This window comes from Oncorhynchus clarkii, chromosome 12 (genome assembly GCF_045791955.1).
Source record: "Oncorhynchus clarkii lewisi isolate Uvic-CL-2024 chromosome 12, UVic_Ocla_1.0, whole genome shotgun sequence".
Taxonomy (NCBI): domain Eukaryota; kingdom Metazoa; phylum Chordata; class Actinopteri; order Salmoniformes; family Salmonidae; genus Oncorhynchus; species Oncorhynchus clarkii.
In genome coordinates, this window is record NC_092158.1 from 92194521 (window position 1) to 92220935 (window position 26415).

The 26415-nt window shown below is 41.5% G+C and overlaps 2 protein-coding genes across 2 annotated transcripts; both read right to left on the reverse strand.

The window, feature by feature from the left end:
- Nucleotides 1-223: 223 nt before the first annotated feature.
- On the reverse strand, nucleotides 224-5285 carry LOC139422603 (uncharacterized). Its single transcript, XM_071173749.1, has 2 exons — nucleotides 5226-5285; nucleotides 224-878 (listed from the first exon to the last, which is right to left on the reverse strand). Exon 2 carries the CDS (start codon nucleotides 869-871, stop codon nucleotides 224-226), a length of 648 nt encoding a protein of 215 aa, XP_071029850.1. The 5' UTR covers nucleotides 872-878; nucleotides 5226-5285.
- A 4645-nt stretch (nucleotides 5286-9930) lies between these two features.
- LOC139422605 (uncharacterized) lies at nucleotides 9931-25904 on the reverse strand. The gene is made up of 2 exons (XM_071173751.1): nucleotides 25859-25904; nucleotides 9931-10579 (listed from the first exon to the last, which is right to left on the reverse strand). The coding sequence occupies exon 2, from the start codon at nucleotides 10570-10572 to the stop codon at nucleotides 9931-9933; it is 642 nt and encodes a 213-aa protein (XP_071029852.1). The 5' UTR covers nucleotides 10573-10579; nucleotides 25859-25904.
- Between the last annotated feature and the right edge of the window lie 511 nt (nucleotides 25905-26415).

Genomic DNA, 26415 nt, shown 5'->3' on the forward strand with positions numbered 1-26415 from the left:
CACTGATCTACAGTATGGTACAGTAGCTTTCCCAGAAGCCTGGTTACAGTATGGTACAGTAGCTTTCCCAGAAGCCTGGTTACAGTATGGTACAGTAGCTTTCCCAGAAGCCTGGTTACAGTATGGTACAGTAGCTTTCCCAGAAGCCTGGTTACAGTATGGTACAGTAGCTTTCCCAGAAGCCTGGTTACAGTATGGTACAGTAGCTTTCCCAGAAGCCTGGTTACAGTATGGTACAGCAGCTTTTGGGTGGAGCGCTGGATTCAACTTCTATATTAATCCTGGTATCCCTAGACTCCCTGGGGGCGATGCCCTGATACATCATTAAATTTTGCTCATGGGTGGAACAGCCCGCCTGTTCCAGGAAGTACCCCAATGACATGTCCGCGGATGAATGGCCGCACATGATCATGAGCAACCCCCTGCTGATGCAATAGGTGTTGACCGGGTCGAAGTTCCTCAGGTCCTCGTGCTGGGTCACATAGACCTTATCCACTGTCATGTCTGGACGCATACTGATGATGAGACGGTCCATGTTGCTGGTATCTATGTTACCAGTGTTGCCCTCACTGACATACTCAGGCATGGAATGAGATGCTATGAGGTGGAGGTTGCCCACCTCATAGAATGGGTAGCCACCATCAGGAAGCAGCCTCTTGCAGACATTGTTTTCACACTCAAGTCTGTTGCGGAAGTGATGGAAACCAAAGTGTCCCTCTTCGGGGTCGTAATTTGCAAACATCTGGTTGTCGTTGTCGAAGACGATGTAATCGTTGGCAAACCAGAAAAGGAGCTTGAGTCCGTGCCTCGGCCAGGGACGACCAAACCTAGAACCTCTCAGCTCCGCCATATTGTTCAATGTTCTGACCATGGTACCCCTGGGGGAGGGAGGGAGAGAGAGAGACAGGGAGAGGGAGAGAGAGAGAGAGAGAGAGAGAGAGAGTGGGATGGATGGATAGAGAGAAAGAGGGAGGGAGAGAGAGGGGGAGAGAGCGAAAGAGAGGGAGGGAGAGAGAGAGAGAGAGAGAGAGAGTGGGATGGATGGATAGAGAGAAAGAGGGAGGGAGAGAGAGGGGGAGAGAGCGAAAGAGAGGGAGGGAGAGAGTGGGATGGATGGATATAGAGAGAGGGAGGGAGAGAGAGAGGGAGAGAGCAAAAGAGAGGGAGGGAGAGAGAGGGGGAGAGAGAGAGAGAGAGAGAGAGGGAGAGAGCGAGAGAGAGGGAGGGAGAGAGAGGGGGAGAGAGAGTACAAGAAAACAGACAGCATTAAACAATACAGTTCATGGTGATAGAGTTAAGTTACCTTCCATATACAGTATAAGTCTCTGCTGAGAGGTCTGGACCTTTATGGCACAGGAGTGCACTAATGTGACTGTTCCCTACATCACTACACTGGCAAAAGTGTTACAGGCTGTTTAAATGTATTTACATTTCAAGGTTGGATGTTAGCACGTAGGCCACACCATTTGGTGTCACTTCATAAGTCAGAATGTGTTAATTCTGTGCTGGCTTGTCTAAATCATGAATTGGAAGGTGATATTTTAGAGTGTCTGGCCCAGGTGATATTTAAGAGTGTCTGGCCCAGGTGATATTTAAGAGTGTCCGGCCCATGTGATATTTAAGAGTGTCTGGCCCAGGTGATATTTAAGAGCGGCTGGCCCAGGTGATATTTAAGAGTGTCTGGCCCAGGTGAAATTTAAGAGCCCAGGTGATATTTAAGAGTGGCTGGCCCAGGTGATATTTAAGAGTGGCTGGCCCAGGTGATATTTAAGAGTGTCTGGCCCAGGTGATATTTAAGAGTGTCTGGCCCAGGTGATATTTAAGAGTGGCTGGCCCAGGTGATATTTAAGAGTGGCTGGCCCAGGTGATATTTAAGAGAGTCTGGCCCAGGTGATATTTAAGAGTGTCTGGCTCAGGTGATATTTAAGAGTGGCTGGCCCAGGTGATATTTAAGAGTGGCTGGCCCAGGTGATATTTAAGAGTGGCTGGCCCATGTGATATTTAAGAGTGGCTGGCCCATGTGATATTTAAGAGTGTCTGGCCCAGGTGATATTTAAGAGTGTCTGGACCAGGTGATATTTAAGAGTGTCTGGCCCAGGTGATATTTAAGAGCGGCTGGCCCAGTGCAACAGTTGTCTTTATAGATGTGGAGGGTTAACTCCTCTAATTGACTTGATAGATATAGAGGGTTAACTCCTCTAGTCGTCTTGGTAGATGTGGAGGGTTAACTCCTTTAGTTGTCTTGATAGATGTGGAGGGTTAACTCCTCTAATTGACTTGATAGATGTGGAGGGTTAACTCCTCTAGTTGTCTTGGTAGATGTGGAGGGTTAACTAATTTAGCTGTCTTGATAGATGGAAGGTTAACACCTTTAGTTGTCTTGATAGATGTGGAGGGTTAACTCCTCTAGTTGTCTTGGTAGATGTGGAGGGTTAACTCCTTTAGTTGTCTTGGTAGATGTGGAGGGTTAACTCCTTTAGTTGTCTTGATAGATGTGGAGGGTTAACTCCTTTAGCTGTCTTGATAGATGGAAGGTTAACTCCTCTAGTTGTCTTGGTAGATGTGGAGGGTTAACTAATTTAGCTGTCTTGATAGATGGAAGGTTAACACCTTTAGTTGTCTTGATAGATGTGGAGGGTTAACTCCTCTAGTTGTCTTGGTAGATGTGGAGGGTTAACTCCTTTAGTTGTCTTGGTAGATGTGGAGGGTTAACTCCTTTAGTTGTCTTGATAGATGTGGAGGGTTAACTCCTTTAGCTGTCTTGATAGATGGAAGGTTAACTCCTTTAGTTGTCTTGGTAGATGTGGAGTGTTTACTACTCTAGTTGTCTTTGTAGATGTGGAGGGTTAACTCCTTTAGTTGTCTTGGTAGATGTGGAGGGTTAATTCCTTTAGTTGTCTTGGTAGATGTGGAGGGTTAACTCCTTTAGTTGTCTTGATAGATGTGGAGGGTTAACTCCTTTAGTTGTCTTGGTAGATGTGGAGGGTTAACTCCTTTAGTTGTCTTGATAGATGTGGAGGGTTAACTCCTCTAGTTGTCTTGATAGATGTGGAGGGTTAACTCCTCTTGTTGTCTTTATAGATATGGAGGGTTAACTCTTCTAGTTGTCTTGATAGATGTGGAGGGTTAACTCCTCTAGTTGTCTTTATAGATGTGGAGGGTTAACTCCTCTAGTTGTCTTGGTAGATGTGGAGGGTTAACTCCTTTAGTTGTCTTGATAAATGTGGAGGGTTAACTCCTTTAGTTGTCTTGATAGATGTGGAGGGTTAACTCCTCTAGTTGTCTTGATAGATGTGGAGGGTTAACTCCTCTAGTTGTCTTTATAGATATGGAGGGTTAACTCCTTTAGTTGTCTTGGTAGATGTGGAGGGTTAACTCCTCTAGTTGTCTTGATAGATGTGGAGGGTTAACTCCTCTAGTTGTCTTGGTAGATGTGGAGGTTTAACTCCTCTAGTTGTCTTGGTAGATGTGGAGGGTTAACTCCTCTAGTTGTCTTGGTAGATGTGGAGGGTTTACTCCTCTAGTTGTCTTGGTAGATGTGGAGGTTTAACTCCTCTAGTTGTCTTGGTAGATGTGGAGGGTTAACTCCTCTAGTTGTCTTGGTAGATGTGGAGGTTTAACTCCTCTAGTTGTCTTGGTAGATGTGGAGGTTTAACTCCTCTAGTTGTCTTGGTAGATGTGGAGGGTTAACTCCTCTAGTTGTCTTGATAGATGTGGAGGGTTAACTCCTCTAGTTGTCTTGGTAGATGTGGAGGTTTAACTCCTCTAGTTGTCTTGGTAGATGTGGAGGGTTAACTCCTTTAGTTGTCTTGGTAGATGTGGAGGGTTAACTCCTTTAGTTGTCTCTCCCTATTTTCATTTCTAGACAAACAATCCTTTATCTGTTCTTCCCTCTTCAGTTTGCTCCACTTTCTTGGTTTGGTTACTTTCTGTCTTTACATTTATTGCGGCTTTTTCTTTTGTTTGCCTCTTCTTGGGAAAATTCAGTGGGTCTCATGGTGGGAGTCTTTTATATTCCAGTTGCTGTTGCTAGTCAACGTTCAGTGGACACTCCCTTTAGTGTCTTTCAACGTTCAGTGGACACTCCCTTTAGTGTCTTTCAGAACCCCTCCTAAAACCCCACCGGTTTCATTTTGGTTGTCAATGACTCTTTGTAAATTCCTCTATTCAGATTAGAGCAGACCTAGAGGAACTCAGATTAGAGCAGGTCTAAATTAACTCAGATTAGAGCAGACCTAGAGGAACTCAGATTAGAGCAGGTCTAAATTAACTGAGATTAGAGCAGACCTAGAGGAACTCAGATTAGAGCAGGTCTAAATTAACTCAGATTAGAGCAGACCTAGAGGAACTCAGATTAGAGCAGGTCTAAATTAACTCAGATTAGAGCAGACCTAGAGGAACTCAGATTAGAGAAGGTCTAAATTAACTCAGATTAGAGCAGACCTAGAGGAACTCAGATTAGAGAAGGTCTAAATTAACTCAGATTAGAGCAGACCTAGAGGAACTCAGATTAGAGCAGGTCTAAATTAACTCAGATTAGAGCAGACCTAGAGGAACTCAGATTAGAAGGACAGACTAGATCTAACTTGTTTTGTAAGGACAGACTAGATCTAACTTGTTTAGTAAGGACAGACTCGATCTAACTTGTTTAGTAAAGACAGACTAGATCTAACTTATTTAATAAAGACAGACTAGATCTAACTTGTTTAGTAAAGACAGACTAGATCTAACTTGTTTAGTAAGGACAGACTAGATCTAACTTGTTTAGTAAAGACAGACTAGATCTAACTTATTTAATAAAGACAGACTAGATCTAACTTGTTTAGTAAAGACAGACTAGATCTAACTTGTTTAGTAAAGACAGACTAGATCTAACTTGTTTAGTAAAGACAGACTAGATCTAACTTGTTTAGTAAAGACAGACTAGATCTAACTTGTTTAGTAAAGACAGACTAGATCTAACTTGTTTAGTAAGGACAGACTAGATCTAACTTGTTAAGTGAAGACAGACTAGATCTAACTTGTTTAGTAAAGACAGACTAGATCTAACTTGTTTAGTAAGGACAGACTAGATCTAACTTGTTTAGTAAAGACAGACTAGATCTAACTTGTTTAGTAAAGACAGACTAGATCTAACTTGTTTAGTAAAGACAGACTAGATCTAACTTGTTTAGTAAGGACAGACTAGATCACAAAAAAGCACATCATAAATGTTTTTACTGTACCTGGTGTTTATATTAAATGTATTCCCTTGTTCTCTGGTGCTCGGTGTCCCTGTAGATCTGTATGAGGCCGTGTGAGAAGATGATTGGATGATCTGCAAGCTTTGCTGCCTGCCTGCCTGTGTGTGTGTGTGTGTGTGTGTGTGTGTGTGTGTGTGTGTGTGTGTGTGTGTGTGTGTGTGTGTGTGTGTGTGTGTGTGTGTGTGTGTGTGTGTGTGTGTGTGTGTGTGTGTGTGTGTGTGTGTGTGTCATAATTTACTCTCAGGACTCACCATGAAGGTCTCAGGAAATGAAACTGAAATACATCTGTTCTTGGCCTGGGCTGTGTTACATACCACACATTCCCTACTTTCTCTCTTCTCGTTTCATAAAACGTCTCTGAATCAGTGTTATGATCTAGGATCAGTTCTAATCCTTATAATCATCATGGAAAAGATTACAAAGACAGGGGGACCTGATCCTAGACCAGTAGTAGTCTGAGACGCTTTTAGAACACGGGACCAGATGTTTGAGCTCCAGCCAAGAGCTACAACCCTTTCTCCTTTTAGAGGCTGGTGAGCTATGGTTTCTCCTCCTTGGGGGACTGTTTACATTCAAACTAGCACTATAGAACTGACTGCAATAGTGTCAGTCAGTGGCAATCAGAAATTCAGGGGCTGTTATAAGCCCCTCCTCTAATTTACTTGACTGTTTTGCAAGTTATTTTTGCATGTAACTTTTGTTACACCTTTAGCACCTGTTAGAGGTGATAAAGGAGTTAGTAGACTGGTCACCAATCAGACCTGTTAGAGGTGATAAAGGAGTTACTAGACTGGTCACCAATCAGACCTGTTAGAGGTGGTAATGGAGTTAGTAGACTGGTCACCAATCAGACCTGTTAGAGGTGATAAAGGAGTTACTAGACTGGTCACCAATCAGACCTGTTAGAGGTGGTAAAGGAGTTACTAGACTGGTCACCAATCAGACCTGTTAGAGGTGATAAAGGAGTTACTAGACTGGTCACCAATCAGACCTGTTAGAGGTGATAAAGGAGTTACTAGACTGGTCACCAATCAGACCTGTTAGAGGTGGTAAAGGAGTTACTAGACTGGTCACCAATCAGACCTGTTAGAGGTGATAAAGGAGTTACTAGACTGGTCACCAATCAGACCTGTTAGAGGTGGTACAGGAGTTACTAGACTGGTCACCAATCAGACCTGTTAGAGGTGATAAAGGAGTTACTAGACTGGTCACCAATCAGACCTGTTAGATGTGATAAAGGAGTTACTAGACTGGTCACCAATCAGACCTGTTAGAGGTGATAAAGGAGTTACTAGACTGGTCACCAATCAGACCTGTTAGAGGTGATAAAGGAGTTACTAGACTGGTCACCAATCAGACCTGTTAGAGGTGAGTTACTAGACTGGTCACCAATCAGACCTGTTAGAGGTGATAAAGGAGTTACTAGACTGGTCACCAATCAGACCTGTTAGAGGTGGTAAAGGAGTTAGTAGACTGGTCACCAATCAGACCTGTTAGAGGTGATGAAGGAGTTACTAGACCGGTCACCAATCAGACCTGTTAGAGGTGATAAAGGAGTTACTAGACCGGTCACCAATCAGACCTGTTAGAGGTGGTAAAGGAGTTACTAGACTGGTCACCAATCAGACCTGTTAGAGGTGATAAAGGAGTTACTAGACTGGTCACCAATCAGACCTGTTAGAGGTGATAAAGGAGTTACTAGACTGGTCACCAATCAGACCTGTTAGAGATGATAAAGGAGTTACTAGACTGGTCACCAATCAGACCTGTTAGAGGTGATAAAGGAGTTACTAGACTGGTCACCAATCAGACCTGTTAGAGGTGATAAAGGAGTTACTAGACTGGTCACCAATCAGACCTGTTAGAGGTGGTAAAGGAGTTACTAGACTGGTCACCAAGAACTGCCTGGATTACACCACATAGAACTGCCTGGATTTCACCACATACTACTGCCTGGATTACAACACATAATACTGCCTGGATTACACCACATAATACTACCTGGATTACACCACATAGTACTGCCTGGATTACACCACATAATACTGCCTGGATTACACTACGTAGTACTGCCTGGATTACACCACATAATTCTGCCTGGATTACACCTCATAATACTGCCTGGATTACACCACATAATACTGCCTGGATTACACCACATAATACTGCCTGGATTACACTACGTAGTACTGCCTGGATTACACCACGTAATACTGCCTGGATTACACCACATAATACTGCCTGGATTACACCACATAATACTGACTGGATTACACCACATAGTACTGCCTGGATTACGTCACATAGTACTGCCTGGATTACGCCACATAGTACTGACTGGATTACACCACATAGTACTGACTGGATTACACCACTTAGTACTGCCTGGATTACGTCACATAGTACTGCCTGGATTACGCCACATAGTACTGACTGGATTACACCACATAGTACTGACTGGATTACACCACATAGTACTGACTGGATTACACCACATAGTACTGACTGGATTACACCACATAGCACAGGGTGGCTGTATCAACGTGAACTGATGTGTGTCAGCGTCTTTATACTTAAATGTTGAAAGATAATGATGAAATAATTCCACTCTGAAACCTTATAATTGTACAGGGAGGACAGGGAGTACTTCTCAAGGTCTCTCTAATCTCGGGGGAATGGATCTGTCGGCTGGGTAGTGATACACTATGTGCGTAGGATACCTACTGTTTGTGTGTGGAGGTATGTGCGTAAGGAGCCAGTATAAAATTGACGGTTTTGTACAACGGAGGACGTCCTCGTGAATAAACACTTTTGACTCTTGTAAAACTGAGAAATCTGTCTGTTTCATTTAAACCAGAATCTTACAAACTCTGGGTTGCAGACGGAGAAGATTAATTGAAGTTTATGAACATTGATAACAAAATTCTCATAACAATACCTCTCTTTGTTTTTCTCCTTCTCTCTCCATCTCTTTCTCCTCTTCAGTCAGTCTGGAGTGCTGTTCCATCTGTGGCCACAAGGTGGAGTGAGAGGATCATGTAGATACACATGCAGCACCAACCAGCGCCGTTAAACAACACACAGTCATGTACATTCTCAGTTGTCGTCTCTCTAATCTAGGCCAGGTGACTGACAGGAGAGATGACCAAGGGCTCTGGGCTTGGATTTAAAAGATGGCTACCGGTGTTGAAGGTGTGGTTTCTCAGTGAAGATGCAGCCAGTGATAGAACAGATATGAGACCTGTACTCCACATCGTAGAAGGAGACCTGTACTCCACATCGTAGAAGGAGACCTGTACTCCACATCGTAGAAGGAGACCTGTACTCCACATCGTAGAAGGACACCTGTACTCCACATCGTAGAAGGAGACCTGTACTCCACATCGTAGACTTCTCAGGGACTAAAAGTCAGATTCACTATGGACTCATCACAATGGTCCCTAAATAGGACTCATCACAATAGTCCATAATGCGTTTGAGAAAATAACTTTGATGCATTCACAGATTTCCACACTTAACCAGTACATGCACATACGCTAATATGATAAACTATGCAAAACAGTAGCTAAAAAATCTTCTTGGACCAAATGACACCAAATTCAGAATGTAGAGGCCCATGGAACATCTTCACCTAGTCGGAGAAACGCTAAGGGTCAACAGATAGCAGATTTTATGTGTCCATTTAAATCCCTGTAAATCCACTCCACAGTGGCCTTTCAACTTGAAACCTGTCATCACTATCATGGACGTCTCTAAGATGAACCACACTGAATGTTGTACTGATATCTCTAAAAAAAAACAAGGAAACTATTAACAAATCATGATTTGCATATGTAGAACTAATGTTCAAACCCATTTGGAATCATCTTCTCCTTTATGAACCATACATCAGATTCACTTCAGATTCTTAGTATTTAATGGTTTTGAGAAAAAATAGTTGCTATGTTAAATATGCCGCACTTTACCTATAGATGCATGTTAGCACACATGCTAATGCTAAAACATACTTTAAACATCTACTCATGAACCATAGATCAGATTGACTCTAGATTTGGTATATAGACTCAATGAATTAGCCACTAAAGAATTAGAGAATGATTACTTGTTGCATTCATTGTCGGCCACTGGATGAAATGCTCTTATGTAGTTGACTTGCAAATCCAATCAGCCTTTTCCAAATTGATTTAATGTCATCACATTTATGTTCTGGGTTGAAGTGAAGAGGAAACTACATTGATTACAACAAGGAAAAGGGGAAAAATGTTAAAATACAATTACAAAATAACATAAAGATCAATGTTTGAAAAATAAATGACAAAATACTTGTATTTTCAAGTGTATTTAATTAAAATGCATTTATTTTGTATTTTAAAATACAGAAGTACATTAACCAGTAGCAGACACCAACAGCAACAACCCTCTCAGTAATGATAACAGAAACAGTTGACTTGCTATGACTGTGATACAGGAAGTTGTTGTTTATCTGCCTTTAGTTTAATGCACTGAAGTCACTCTGTATAAGAGTGTCTGATAAATGACTAAATGTATTAGTGAAAATGAACATACCATAACGAACAGCAATGTGCTGGGGCAATAAACTAAAACGTTCCCCCCTTCAGGGTCCCCAGGACCAGGACTAAAGGACACTGATCTACAGTATGGTACAGTAGCTTTCCCAGAAGCCTGGTTACAGTATGGTACAGTGGCTTTCCCAGAAGCCTGGTGCAGCTCTGGATCCACCTTCCATATCAATCCTAGTATCCCCAGACTCCCTGGGGGCGATGCCCTGATACATAATTACATTTTGCTCATGGGTGGAATAGCCCGCCTGTTCCAGGAAGTTACTCAATGAATGGCCACATATGATCATGAGCAACCCCCTGCTGATGCAATAGGTGTTGACCGGGTCGAAGCTCCTCAGGTCCTCGTGCTGGGTCACATAGACCTTATCCACTGTCATGTCTGGACGCATACTGATGATGAGACGGTCCATGTTGCTGGTATCTATGTTACCAGTGTTGTACTTCCTGACATATTTAGGCAATGATTTAGATGTTTGGAGGTGGAGGTTGCCCACCTCATAGAATGGGTAGCCATCATAAGGAAGCAGCCTCTTGCAGACATTGTTTTCACACTCACGCCTGTTCTGGAAGTGATGGAAACCAAAGTCTCCCTCTTTGGGGTCGGGATCTGCAACCATCTGGTTGTCATCGTTGAAGACGATGTAATCGTTGGCAAACCAGAAAAGGAGCTTGAGTCCGTGCCTCGGCCAGGGACGACCAAAACTAGAACCTCTCAGCTCCTTCATATTGTTCAATGTTCTGACCATGGTATCCCTGGGGGAGGGGGGGGGGGGAGAGAGAGAGAGGGGGGGGGAGAAACAGACATAATTAAACAATACAGTTCATAGTGATAGACTTAAAACCTCTTGAAACTCTGGGGGCGGTATTTCATTTTTGGATAAAAAACGTTCCCGTTTTAAACGGGATATTTTGTCACGACAAGATGCTCGACTATGCATATAATTGACAGCTTTGGAAAGAAAACACTCTGACGTTTCCAAAACTGCAAAGATATTGTCTGTGAGTGCAACAGAACTGATGTTACAGGCGAAACCCAGATAAAAATCCAATCAGGAAGTGCCCCATATTTTGAAAGTGCTGCATGCCAATGACTCCTGTGAATGGGCTAGGAATGAGCTTACGTTTTCTACGTATTCCCCAATACAGCATTGTGATGTCTTTTTACGCATTTCTGTTGAAGAATAGCCGTAAGGGACCACATTTAGCAAGTGGTCACATGATGGCTCCCGCAGAAAATCTCGCATAAAGTACAGAGGTAGCCATTATTCCAATCGCTTCTACTGAGAATTGTCCTGGTGGATATATTATCCAATAGATATGTGAAAAACACCTTGAGGATTTATTCTAAACAACGTTTGCCATGTTTCTGTCGATATTATGGAGCTAATTTGGAAAAAAGTTCGGAGTTGTAGTGACCGCATTTTCCGGTCGATTTCTCAGCCAAACGTGAAGTACAAACGGAGCTATTTCGCCTACAAAAATAATATTTTTGGAAAAAAGGAACATTTGCTATCTAACTGGGAGTCTCGTGAGTGAAAACATCTGAAGTTCTTCAAAGGTAAATAATTTAATTTGTTTGCTTTTCTTATTTTCGTGAAAATGTTGCCTGCTGCTAGCAGGGCATAATGCTATGCTAGGCTATTATAAACTTACACAAATGCTTGTCTAGCGTTGGCTGTAAAGCATATTTTGAAAATCTGAGATGACAGTGTGATTAACAAAAGGCTAAGCTGTGTCTCAATATATTTCATTTGTGATTTTCATGAATAGGAATATTTTCTAGGGATATTTATGTCCGCTGCGTTATGCTAATTAGTTTCAGGCGATGATTACGCTCCCGGATCCGGGATGGGTAGTATGTTACCTTCCATATACAGTATAAGTCTCTGTTAAGAGGTCTGGACCTTAATGGCGTTGGAGTGCACTAACCTGGCTGTTCCCTACATCACTACACTGGCAAAAGTGTTACAGGCTGTTTAAATGTATTTACATTTCAAGGTTGGATGTTAGCATGTAGGGGCAACCAATTGGTGTCACCTCGTTAGTCAGTATGTGTTACACCTGTGCTGGCCCAGGTGAAATTTAAGAGCGGCTGGCCCAGGTGATATTTAAGAGCGGCTGGCTCAGGTGATATTTAAGAGCGGCTGGCCCAGGTGAAATTTAAGAGTGGCTGGCCCAGGTGAAATTTAAGAGCGGCTGGCCCAGGTGATATTTAAGAGCGGCTGGCCCAGGTGATATTTAAGAGCGGCTGGCCCAGGTGATATTTAAGAGCGGCTGGCCCAGGTGAAATTTAAGAGCGGCTGGCCCAGGTGATGTTTAAGGGCGGCGGGCCCAGGTGATATTTAAGAGCGGCTGGCCCAGGTGATATTTAAGAGCGGCTGGCCCACGTGATAATTAAGAGCGTCTGGCCCAGGTGCTATTTATGAGTGACTGGCCAAGTGCTTCAGTAGTCTTGATAGATGTGGAGGGTTAACTCGTTTAGTTGTCTTGATAGATGTGGAGGGTTAACTCCTTTAGTTGTCTTGATAGATGTGGAGGGTTAACTCCTCTAGTTGTCTTGATAGATGTGGAGGGTTAACACCTTTAGTTGTCTTGGTAGATGTGGAGGGTTAACTCCTCTAGTTGTCTTGGTAGATGTGGAGGGTTAACTCCTCTAGTTGTCTGATAGATGTGGAGGGTTAACTCCTCTAGTTGTCTTGGTAGATGTGGAGGGTTAACTCCTTTAGTTGTCTTGATAGATGTAGAGGATTAACACCTTTAGTTGTCTTGATAGATGTGGAAGGTTAACTCCTTTAGTTGTCTTGGTAGATGTGGAGGGTTAACTCCTCTAGTTGTCTTGGTAGATGTGTAGGGTTAACTCCTTTAGTTGTCTTGATAGATGTGGAGGGTTAATTCCTCTAGTTGTCTTGGTAGATGTGGAGGGTTAACTCCTCTAGGTGTCTTGATAGATGTGAAGGGTTAACTCCTCTAGTTGTCTTGGTAGATGTGGAGGGTTAACTCCTTTAGTTGTCTTGGTAGATGTGGAGGGTTAACTCCTTTAGTTGTCTTGGTAGATGTGGAGGGTTAACTCCTTTAGTTGTCTTGATAGATGTGGAGGGTTAACTCCTTTAATTGTGGTTTACTTCATGTCTTTAAGTTTGGTGTGTGTTTTCATTTTGTTTGCCTGTTCTTGGTGAATTTAGTGGGTCTCATGGTGGGTGTCTTTTAGGCTCCAGTTGTTGTTGCTAGTCAACGTTCAGTGGACACCATGAGTGTCTTTCAGAACCCCTCCTAAAACCCCAGCCTTGTCGTTTTGGTTGCTGTCAGTGACTCTTTGTTAGTTCCCCCTTCTGTTTCAGTGACATATTTGGTTTTCTTGCTGTGGATTGTGACAATAGAACATAAAAAAAGAAAGGAGGACCAAGGCACTCTTCATATCATTAATTAAAATGCCTTTATTTGTAGGGCATGTTCAATAGAAACAAAGTTTTAAAAATCTGACGAAAGCAAATCCCTGACGAAGGCCATGCAGCCGAAACACGTCGGATTTTTAAAACTTTGTTTCTATTGAACCTACAAATAAAGGCATTTGAATTAATTGAATGAAGAGTGCCTTTTTATTTATTTTTATTTCACCTTTATTTAACCAGGTAGGCTAGTTGAGAACACCTTTATTTAACCAGGTAGGCCAGTTGAGAACACCTTTATTTAACCAGGTAGGCCAGTTGAGAACACCTTTATTTAACCAGGTAGGCTAGTTGAGAACACCTTTATTTAACCAGGTAGGCTAGTTGAGAACACCTTTATTTAACCAGGTAGGCCAGTTGAGAACACCTTTATTTAACCAGGTAGGCCAGTTGAGAACACCTTTATTTAACCAGGTAGGCTAGTTGAGAACACCTTTATTTAACCAGGTAGGCCAGTTGAGAACACCTTTATTTAACCAGGTAGGCCAGTTGAGAACACCTTTATTTAACCAGGTAGGCTAGTTGAGAACACCTTTATTTAACCAGGTAGGCTAGTTGAGAACACCTTTATTTAACCAGGTAGGCTAGTTGAGAACACCTTTATTTAACCAGGTAGGCTAGTTGAGAACACCTTTATTTAACCAGGTAGGCTAGTTGAGAACAAGTTCTCATTTACAACTGCGACCTGGCCAAAATAAAGCATAGCAGTGTGAACAGACAACACAGAGTTACACATGGAGTAAACAATTAACAAGTCAATAACACAGTAGAAAAAAAAGAGAGTCTATATACATTGTGTGCAAAAGGCATGAGGAGGTAGGCGAATGATTACAATTTTGCAGATTAACACTGGAGTGATAAATGATCAGATGGTCATGTACAGGTAGAGATATTGGTGTGCAAAAGAGCAGAAAAGTAAATAAAAAAAAACAGTATGGGGATGAGGTAGGTAAAAATTGGGTGGGCAATTTACCGATAGACTATGTACAGCTGCAGTGATCGGTTAGCTGCTCAGATAGCAGATGTTTGAAGTTGGTGAGGGAGATAAAAGTCTCCAACTTCAGCGATTTTTGCAATTCGTTCCAGTCACAGGCAGCAGAGAACTGGAACGAAAGGCGGCCAAATGAGGTGTTGGCTTTAGGGATGATCAGTGAGCTACACCTGCTGGAGCGCGTGCTACGGATGGGTGTTGCCATCGTGACCAGTGAACTGAGATAAGGCGGAGCTTTACCTAGCATGGACTTGTAGATGACCTGGAGCCAGTGGGTCTGGCGACGAATATGTAGCGGGGGCCAGCCGACTAGAGCATACAAGTCGCAGTGGTGGGTGGTATAAGGTGCTTTAGTGACAAAACGGATGGCACTGTGATAAACTGCATCCAGTTTGCTGAGTAGAGTGTTGGAAGCAATTTTGTAGATGACATCGCCGAAGTCGAGGATCGGTAGGATAGTCAGTTTTACTAGGGTAAGTTTGGCGGCGTGAGTGAACACCTGTGTGTAATCAAGTCTCCGTATAAATGCACCTGCACTGTGATAGTCTCAGAGGTCCGTTAAAAGCGCAGAGAGCATCATGAAGAACAAGGAACACACCAGGCAGGTCCGAGATACTGTTGTGAAGAAGTTTAAAGCCGGATTTGGATACAAAAAGATTTCCCAAGCTTTAAACATCCCAAGGAGCACTGTGCAAGCGATAATATTGAAATGGAAGGAGTATCAGACCACTGTAAATCTACCAAGACCTGGCCGTCCCTCTAAACTTTCAGCTCATACAAGGAGAAGACTGATCAGAGATGCAGCCAAGAGGCCCATGATCACTCTGGATGAACTGCAGAGATCTACAGCTGAGGTGGGAGACTCTGTCCATAGGACAACAATCAGTCGTATATTGCACAAATCTGGCCTTTATGGAAGAGTGGCAAGAAGAAAGCCATTTCTTAAAGATATCCATAAAAAGTGTCGTTTAAAGTTTGCCACAAGCCACCTGGGAGACACACCAAACATGTGGAAGAAGGTGCTCTGGTCAGATGAAACCAAAATTGAACTTGTTGGCAACAATGCAAAATGTTATGTTTGGCGTACAAGCAACACAGCTGAACACACCATCCCCACTGTCAAACATGGTGGTGGCAGCATCATGGTTTGGGCCTGCTTTTCTTCAGCAGGGACAGGGAAGATGGTTAAAATTGATGGGAAGATGGATGGAGCCAAATACAGGACCATTCTGGAAGAAAACCTGATGGAGTCTGCAAAAGACCTGAGACTGGGACGGAGATTTGTCTTCCAACAAGACAATGATCCAAAACATAAAGCAAAATCTACAATGGAATGGTTCAAAAATAAACATATCCAGGTGTTAGAATGGCCAAGTCAAAGTCCAGACCTGAATCCAATCGAGAATCTGTGGAAAGAACTGAAAACTGCTGTTCACAAATGCTCTCCATCCAACCTCACTGAGCTCGAGCTGTTTTGCAAGGAGGAATGGGAAAAAATGTCAGTCTCTCGATGTGCAAAACTGATAGAGACATACCCCAAGCGACTTACAGCTGTCATCGCAGCAAAAGGTGGCGCTACAAAGTATTAACTTAAGGGGGCTGAATAATTTTGCACGCCCAATTTTTCAGTTTTTGATTTGTTAAAAAAGTTTGAAATATCCAATAAATGTCGTTCCACTTCATGATTGTGTCCCACTTGTTGTTGATTCTTCACAAAAAAATACAGTTTTATATCTTTATGTTTGAAGCCTGAAATGTGGCAAAAGGTCGCAAAGTTCAAGGGGGCCGAATACTTTCGCAAGGCACTGTAGAATGGTGTCGTCTGCGTAGAGGTGGATCAAGGAATCGCCCGCAGCAAGAGCAACATCATTGATATATACAGAGAAAAGAGTCTGAGCCTTGGTCCTCCTTTCTTTTTGATGACCAATTCACCCCTTTTACCAAAGAGCACCTTCTGTCTACCAGAATGTACTATTGTGTACCTCAGTAGCGCTTCCCTTCCTCCTCTTTCTACTAGTGACAATAGGACAGTTGTTATCGTTGGCCTAAAATAACTGTGGTAACCTAGTAACGTGAGCCCTCTTGACGATTATCATGAAACGTCATCAACATGAACTGCCGGGCAGGTTTGAGCACATTTTCACTTAGAAGAATTTGGCAGCACTTCCATCAACGGACAATACACTCTAAGTGAGTCCCAAATGCCACCCTATTCCCTATATAGTGCCCTTCTTTTGAACAGGACCCAATGGGGAATAGGGTGTCATTTGGGACCACGCCTGGATGAGTCAAGTGTTAGTTTGAAATATAATCTCCTGAAGGATCCAGGAACATGAAACTTAAAGGGAAATAAAATATTTAACTACATGACAATGAATGCAAGCTTTAAATAGTTACCAAACAGTATACCTGTTAAAGTTATAAGTGAACTTCATAAACAGAAGGTAAAATCTGTCTCTCTTACCGTATCATGTTTTAATGCAGAAAAAATGTGTTGATAATGTATATATTTTCAGCCACAATCTGTCAGGTTTCAGGTAACGTCAACTTATTAAAAGTTAATACATTTTGATAGTACTGCTTTATTATTCTGGAAAAACTTCTTATAAAATAGTATATAAATATTCACTGAGTAAATAAAACATTAGGAAGAACTGCTCTTTCCATGACATAGACTGACCAGGTGAATCCAGGTGAAAGATATGATCCCTTATTGATGTCACCTGTTAAATCCACTTCAATCAAATCAAATGTATTTATATAGCCCTTCGTACATCAGCTGATATCTCAAAGTGCTGTACAGAAACCCAGCCTAAAACCCCAAACAGCAAGCAATGCAGGTGTAGAAGGAGGGGGGACAGACTTGTTTAGTAAAGACAGACTAGATCTAACTTGTTTAGTAAAGACAGACTAGATCTAACTTGTTTAGTAAAGACAGACTAGATCTAACTTGTTTAGTAAGGACAGACTAGATCTAACTTGTTTAGTAAAGACAGACTAGATCTAACTTGTTTAGTAAGGACAGACTAGATCTAACTTGTTTAGTAAAGACAGACTAGATCTAACTTGTTTAGTAAAGACAGACTAGATCTAACTTGTTTAGTAAAGACAGACTAGATCTAACTTGTTTAGTAAAGACAGACTAGATCTAACTTGTTTACTAAGACAGACTAGATCTAACTTGTTTAGTAAAGACAGACTAGATCTAACTTGTTTAGTAAAGACAGACTAGATCTAACTTGTTTAGTAAAGACAGACTAGATCTAAGTTGTTTAGTAAAGACAGACTAGATCTAACTTGTTTAGTAAGGACAGACTAGATCTAACTTGTTTAGTAAAGACAGACTAGATCTAACTTGTTTACTAAGACAGACTAAATCTAACTTGTTTAGTAAAGACAGACTAGATCTAACTTGTTTAGTAAAGACAGACTAGATCTAACTTGTTTAGTAAAGACAGACTAGATCTAAGTTGTTTAGTAAAGACAGACTAGATCTAACTTGTTTAGTAAGGACAGACTAGATCTAACTTGTTTAGTAAAGACAGACTAGATCTAACTTGTTTAGTAAGGACAGACTAGATCTAACTTGTTTAGTAAAGACAGACTAGATCTAACTTGTTTAGTAAAGACAGACTAGATCTAACTTGTTTAGTAAAGACAGACTAGATCTAACTTGTTTAGTAAAGACAGACTAGATCTAACTTGTTTAGTAAAGACAGACTAAATCTAACTTATTTAGTAAAGACAGACTAGATCTAACGTGTTTAGTAAAGACAGACTAGATCTAACTTGTTAAGTAAAGACAGACTAGATCTAACTTGTTTAGTAAAGACAGACTAGATCTAACTTGTTAAGTAAAGACAGACTAGATCTAACTTGTTTAGTAAAGACAGACTAGATCACAAAAAAGCACATCATAAATGTTTTTTCTGTACCTGGTGTTTATATTAAATGCAATCTCTTGTTCCCTGGTGCTCGGTGTCCCTGTAGATCTGTATGAGGCCGTGTGAGAAGATGATTGGATGATCTGCAAGCTTTGCTGTCTGTGTGTCTGTGTATCATTATTTACTCTGGGGGCAGGACTACCCATGAAGAGCCCAGAGATGACAGGAAATGATACTGAACGTAATCCCAGTCCTGGGCTGGGCTGTGTTCCATACCACAAAGTTCTTCCCTACTTCCTGCCTCTTCGATTCATGAAGAGTCTCCGAGTTGAAGCTTTTATCTAGGATCAGTTTTAATCCTTATAATCATAGTGAAAGAGATTACATAGACAGGGGCACCTGATCCTAGACCAGCTGTAGTCTGAGACCCAGATGTTTGAGCTACAGCCAAGGGCTCAACCCTTTCCTCCTTTTTAAGGACCGGTGAGCTACGGTTTCTCCTTTTTGGGGGACTAATTCCATTCAAACTAGCTGCTTTAGTGTCCGTCAGTAACAACCAGTAATTCAGGTTCTGTTATAAACATCTCTTTTTGTCTAGCCTGTTTTGCATGTTACTTTTGTTCCTCCTTTAGCACCTGTTAGAGATGATAAAGGAGTTACTAGACTGGTCACCAATCAGACCTGTTAGAGGTGATAAAGGAGTTACTAGACTGGTCACCAATCAGACCTGTTAGAGGTGGTAAAGGAGTTAGTAGACTGGTCACCAATCAGACCTGTTAGAGGTGATAAAGGAGTTACTAGACTGGTCACCAATCAGACCTGTTAGAGGTGGTAAAGGAGTTACTAGACTGGTCACCTATCAGACCTGTTAGAGGTGAGTTACTAGACTGGTCACCAATCAGACCTGTTAGAGGTGATAAAGGAGTTACTAGACTGGTCACCAATCAGACCTGTTAGAGGTGGTAAAGGAGTTACTAGACTGGTCACCAATCAGACCTGTTAGAGGTGATAAAGGAGTTACTAGACTGGTCACCAATCAGATCTGTTAGAGGTGGTAAAGGAGTTACTAGACTGGTCACCAATCAGACCTGTTAGAGGTGATAAAGGAGTTACTAGACTGGTCACCAATCAGACCTGTTAGAGGTGGTAAAGGAGTTACTAGACTGGTCACCTATCAGACCTGTTAGAGGTGAGTTACTAGACTGGTCACCAATCAGACCTGTTAGAGGTGATAAAGGAGTTACTAGACTGGTCACCTATCAGACCTGTTAGAGGTGAGTTACTAGACTGGTCACCAATCAGACCTGTTAGAGGTGATAAAGGAGTTACTAGACTGGTCACCTATCAGACCTGTTAGAGGTGAGTTACTAGACTGGTCACCTATCAGACCTGTTAGAGGTGAGTTACTAGACTGGTCACCAATCAGACCTGTTAGAGGTGATAAAGGAGTTACTAGACTGGTCACCAATCAGACCTGTTAGAGGTGAGTTACTAGACTGGTCACCAATCAGACCTGTTAGAGGTGATAAAGGAGTTACTAGACTGGTCACCAATCAGACCTGTTAGAGGTGATAAAGGAGTTACTAGACTGGTCACCAATCAGACCTGTTAGAGGTGAGTTACTAGACTGGTCACCAATCAGACCTGTTAGAGGTGAGTTACTAGACTGGTCACCAATCAGACCTGTTAGAGGTGATAAACAAGATCAAAATATACAATCATCTCAAAATGCAGACAGGTTGTGTGAACTGGGTCCAACTCCAAACTATGTCCTGTACATGTTTGTAACACCTAAAGAGATTGTGTTCAGATCAGTACAAAAAGAGGTATGGAATAACCAAAGAGTTTAATGGATTCCTTCATTATGTAAATGTCTTCAATAAGATCCTTGCTATATAACCTGATTCTGAGGGTTGTTAAAACCTTTTAGGGATAGGGGGCAGCATTTTTACTTTCGATGAATTGCGTGCCCATAGTGAACTGCCTCCTACTCTGTCCCAGATTCTAATATATGCATATTAGTATTACTATTGGATAGAAAACACTCTGAAGTTTCTAAAACTGTTTGAATTATGTCTGTGAGTATAACAGAACTCATAGGGCAGGCAAACGTACAAACAGGAAGTGGAAATTCTGGGGCTGGTTGATTTTCAACTCATTGCCAATAAGATATGGATCTGTTCGCACTTCCTACGCCTTCCACTAGATGTCAACAGTCAGTAGAACGTGGAATGAAGCCTCTAGTGTGATGTGGGGCCGGACGGGAGGGGAATGAGTCACTGGTCTGGCAGAATGCCAGTTCCTGGTTATGCGCAGTACTCATTATATCGCCTTGCGTTCCATTACTCTGTCAACAAAAACGAATGCTCCGGTTGGAACGTTATTGGATATGTGTGATAATAACATCCTGAAGATTGATTCTCTACTTAGTTTGACCAGTTTATTCGACCTGGAATATAACTTTTTAAAGTTTTCGTCCGAGTTCGCCTGGACCAGCGCCAGCTTTTGGACATGTGAACTAAACGTGCTAGCAAAAGTAGCTAATTGGACACTAGTAATGGACATTATCGAACAAAACAACAATTTATTGTGGAACTAGGATTCCTTGCACTGCATTCTGATGAAAGATCATCAAAGGTAAGGGAATATTTATGATGTAATTTCGTATTTCTGTTGACTCCAACATGGCGGAGAAATATATTTACTTCTGAGCGCCGTCTCAGATTATTGCATGGCAGGCTTTTTTCGTAAACTTTTTTAAAAATCTGACACAGCGGTTGTATTTTTAATTATATGTAAAACATGTATCTTTCGTCAAAGTTTATGAGTATTTCTGTTATCTGACGTAGCTCTCTGTAATTACACCGGATATTTGGAGGCATTTCTGAACATGGCGCCAATGTAAACCAAGATTTGTGGATATAAATATGCATATTATCGAACAAAACATAAATGTATTGTGTAACATGATGTCATATGAGTGTCATCTGTTGAAGATTATCAAAGGTTAGTGATTCATTTTATCTCTAATTCTGCTTTTGTGACTATCTTTGGCTGGGAAAAATGGCTGTGTTTTTTTGGATTTGGTGGTGATCTAACATAAATATATGTTGTGTTTTCGCTGGAAAACATTTTAAAAATCAGACACGATGGGTAGATTAACAAGATGCTTATCTTTCATTTGCTGTATTGGACTTGTTAATGTGTGAAAGTTAAATATTTCCAAAAAATATTTTTGAATTTCCCGCACTGCCTTTTCAGTGGAATGTTGGGAGGGGGAGTTCCACTAGTGGAACCTGTGTCCTAGACAGGTGAAAACCTCTTGAGACTAGGCGGCAGTATTTTGATGTTTGGATGAAAAACATGCCCAAAGTAAACTGCCTATTTCTCAGGCCCAGAAGCTAGAATATGCATATAATTGGCGGATTAGGATAGAAAACCCTCTTAGGTTTCCAAAACTGTCAACATATTGTCTGTGAGTATAACAGAACTGATATTGCAGGCGAAAACCTGAGGAAAATCCAACCAGGAAGTGCTGTTATTCTGAAACGTCTCTTTTCCATTGCAAGCCTATTCTCCATTTAAAGGGACATCAACCAGATTTCTTTCCCTGTGGCTTCCACAAGGTGTGAACAGTCCTTAGACATAGTTTCAGGCTTTTATTCTGAAAAATGAGCGAGAATGATCACATCAGTGGATAGCTAGGTGTCCCCAGATTTGTGCATAAGCGAGCGCCTGGAGTGAGACCTTTTCTCTCTCTCTCCTATTGAAAAGACTACCGTCCGGTTGACATATTATTGATTATTTATTGTAAAAACAACCTGAGGATTTTACGAACTTTACGGACACTATTTGGAATTTTAGTTTGCCCATCGTGACCGCTAGAGCCTGTGGATTACTAAACAAAACGTGCCAACCAAATAGAGGTTTCTGGATATAAAAATAATCTTTATTGAACTAAACAAACATTTATTGTGTAACTGGGAGTCTCGTGAGTGAAAACATACGAAGATCATCAAAGGTAAGCGATTAATTTTATTGCTTTTCTGACTTTCGTGACCAATCTACTTTGCTGCTAGCTGTTTGTAATGTTTTGTCTGCTGAGAGAGATGTCCTTGCATAAACACTTGGTTTGCTTTCACCATAAAGCCATTTTGAAATCTGACACGCCAGGTGGATTAACAAGAAACTAAGGTGTGCTTTGGTATATTTGGCACTCTGCAATACACCGGATGTTGACGAAAATGATCCCGCTGATCGGTGCGCCACGTGTCTCTCTTACCGTAGATGAAGGGGAGGAGACCTGGTTAAAGAAGGATTTTTAAGCCTTGAGACATTGTGCCTGTGTTGCCATTTAGAGTGTGAATGGGCAAGACAACATATTGAAGTGCCTTTGAACAGGGTAGGGTATTACGTGCCTGGCGCACCGGTTTTTAGTGTTTCAAGAACTGCAATGCTGCTGATTTTTCATACTCAACAGTTTCCTGTTGGTATCAAGAATGGTCCACTCTAACTTGTTTAGTAAAGACAGACTAGATCTAACTTGTTTAGTAAAGACAGACTAGATCTAAGTTGTTTAGTAAAGACAGACTAGATCTAACTTGTTTAGTAAGGACAGACTAGATCTAACTTGTTTAGTAAAGACAGACTAGATCTAACTTGTTTACTAAGACAGACTAAATCTAACTTGTTTAGTAAAGACAGACTAGATCTAACTTGTTTAGTAAAGACAGACTAGATCTAACTTGTTTAGTAAAGACAGACTAGATCTAAGTTGTTTAGTAAAGACAGACTAGATCTAACTTGTTTAGTAAGGACAGACTAGATCTAACTTGTTTAGTAAAGACAGACTAGATCTAACTTGTTTAGTAAGGACAGACTAGATCTAACTTGTTTAGTAAAGACAGACTAGATCTAACTTGTTTAGTAAAGACAGACTAGATCTAACTTGTTTAGTAAAGACAGACTAGATCTAACTTGTTTAGTAAAGACAGACTAGATCTAACTTGTTTAGTAAAGACAGACTAAATCTAACTTATTTAGTAAAGACAGACTAGATCTAACGTGTTTAGTAAAGACAGACTAGATCTAACTTGTTAAGTAAAGACAGACTAGATCTAACTTGTTTAGTAAAGACAGACTAGATCTAACTTGTTAAGTAAAGACAGACTAGATCTAACTTGTTTAGTAAAGACAGACTAGATCACAAAAAAGCACATCATAAATGTTTTTTCTGTACCTGGTGTTTATATTAAATGCAATCTCTTGTTCCCTGGTGCTCGGTGTCCCTGTAGATCTGTATGAGGCCGTGTGAGAAGATGATTGGATGATCTGCAAGCTTTGCTGTCTGTGTGTCTGTGTATCATTATTTACTCTGGGGGCAGGACTACCCATGAAGAGCCCAGAGATGACAGGAAATGATACTGAACGTAATCCCAGTCCTGGGCTGGGCTGTGTTCCATACCACAAAGTTCTTCCCTACTTCCTGCCTCTTCGATTCATGAAGAGTCTCCGAGTTGAAGCTTTTATCTAGGATCAGTTTTAATCCTTATAATCATAGTGAAAGAGATTACATAGACAGGGGCACCTGATCCTAGACCAGCTGTAGTCTGAGACCCAGATGTTTGAGCTACAGCCAAGGGCTCAACCCTTTCCTCCTTTTTAAGGACCGGTGAGCTACGGTTTCTCCTTTTTGGGGGACTAATTCCATTCAAACTAGCTGCTTTAGTGTCCGTCAGTAACAACCAGTAATTCAGGTTCTGTTATAAACATCTCTTTTTGTCTAGCCTGTTTTGCATGTTACTTTTGTTCCTCCTTTAGCACCTGTTAGAGATGATAAAGGAGTTACTAGACTGGTCACCAATCAGACCTGTTAGAGGTGATAAAGGAGTTACTAGACTGGTCACCAATCAGACCTGTTAGAGGTGGTAAAGGAGTTAGTAGACTGGTCACCAATCAGACCTGTTAGAGGTGATAAAGGAGTTACTAGACTGGTCACCAATCAGACCTGTTAGAGGTGGTAAAGGAGTTACTAGACTGGTCACCTATCAGACCTGTTAGAGGTGAGTTACTAGACTGGTCACCAATCAGACCTGTTAGAGGTGATAAAGGAGTTACTAGACTGGTCACCAATCAGACCTGTTAGAGGTGGTAAAGGAGTTACTAGACTGGTCAGGTGGATTAACAAGAAACTAAGGTGTGCTTTGGTATATTTGGCACTCTGCAATACACCGGATGTTGACGAAAATGATCCCGCTGATCGGTGCGCCACGTGTCTCTCTTACCGTAGATGAAGGGGAGGAGACCTGGTTAAAGAAGGATTTTTAAGCCTTGAGACATTGTGCCTGTGTTGCCATTTAGAGTGTGAATGGGCAAGACAACATATTGAAGTGCCTTTGAACAGGGTAGGGTATTACGTGCCTGGCGCACCGGTTTTTAGTGTTTCAAGAACTGCAATGCTGCTGATTTTTCATACTCAACAGTTTCCTGTTGGTATCAAGAATGGTCCACCACCCAAAGGACATCCAGCCAACTGGACACAACTGTGGAAAGCATTGGAGTCAACATGGGCCAGCATCCCTGTGGAACGCTTTCAACACCTTGTAGAGTCAACATGGGCCAGCATCCCTGTGGAACGCTTTCAACACCTTGTAGAGTCAACATGGGCCAGCATCCCTGTGGAACGCTTTCAACACCTTGAGTCCGTGCCCTGATGAATTGAGGCTGTTCTGAGGGCAAAATGGGGGTGCAACTCTATATTAGGAAGGTGTTCCTAATGGTTTGTACACTCAGTGTAAAAATAGATATAATTGATTTTGAATCATGTCCTTAGCTAGTTATATTATAACTGTTGTTGTATCTAAACATAAACAATAAACTCAAGACTGGAGAGCAGACCTAGATGATTTCAAACTAGATCAGACCTAGATTAACTCAAACTAGAGCAGACCTAGATGAACTCAAACTAGATCAGACCTAGATGAACTCAGATTAGAGCAGACCTAGATGAACTCAGATTAGAGCAGACCTAGATGAACTCAAACTAGATCAGACCTAGATGAACTCAAACTAGATCAGACCTAGATGAACTCAGATTAGAGCAGACCTAGAGGAACTCAGATTAGAGCAGACCTAGAGGAACTCAGATTAGATCAGACCTAGATTAACTCAGAATAGAGCAGATCTAGATGAACTCAGATTAGAGCAGACCTAGATGAACTCAGATTAGATCAGACCTAGATGAACTCAGATTAGATCAGACCTAGATGATCCCAGATTGAAGCAGACCTAGATGATCTCAAACTAGATCAGACCTAGATGATCTCAGATTAGATCAGACCTAGATGATCTCAGATTAGATCAGACCTAGATGATCTCAGGTTAGATCAGACCTAGATTAACTCAGATTAGATCAGACCTAGATGATCTCAGATTAGATCAAATAAAGTATCAAGTTGTTAATTGTGAGATAGATTCAGGCATATTCCTTCCTAGAGAGCAAACCTACAAAAATATACAACACAGACTAGATCTAACTTGTTTAGTAAAGACAGACTAGATCTAACTTGTTTAGTAAAGACAGACTAGATCTAACTTGTTTAGTAAAGACAGACTAGATCTAACTTGTTTAGTAAGGACAGACTAGATCTAACTTGTTTAGTAAAGACAGACTAGATCACAAAAAAGCACATCATAAATGTTTTTTCTATACCTGGTGTTTATATTAAATGTAATCTCTTGTTCTCTGGTGCTCGGTGTCCCTGTAGATCTGTATGAGGCCGTGTGAGAAGTTGATTGGATGATCTGCAAGCTTTGCTGTCTGTCTGTCTGTCTGTCTGTCTCTGTGTGTGTGTGTGTGTGTGTGTGTGTGTGTGTGTGTGTGTGTGTGTGTGTGTGTGTGTGGTGTCATAACTGGGGGCAGGACTCACCATGAAGATCTCAGGAAATGAAACTGAAAGTAATCAGTCTTGGCCTGGGCTGTGTTACATACCACAAATGTCCCTACTTTGAGCCTCCTTCATTCATAAAGCGTCTCTGAATCAGTGTTATGATCTAGGATCAGTTCTAATCCTTATAATCATCATGGAAAAGATTACAAAGACAGGGGGACCTGATCCTAGACCAGCAGTAGTCTGAGACGCTTTTAGAACACGGGACCAGATGTTTGAGCTCCAGCCAAGAGCTACAACCCTTTCTCCTTTTAGGGACTGGTGAGCTATGGTTTCTCTTCCTTGGGGAACTGCTTACATTCAAACTAACATTGCATTA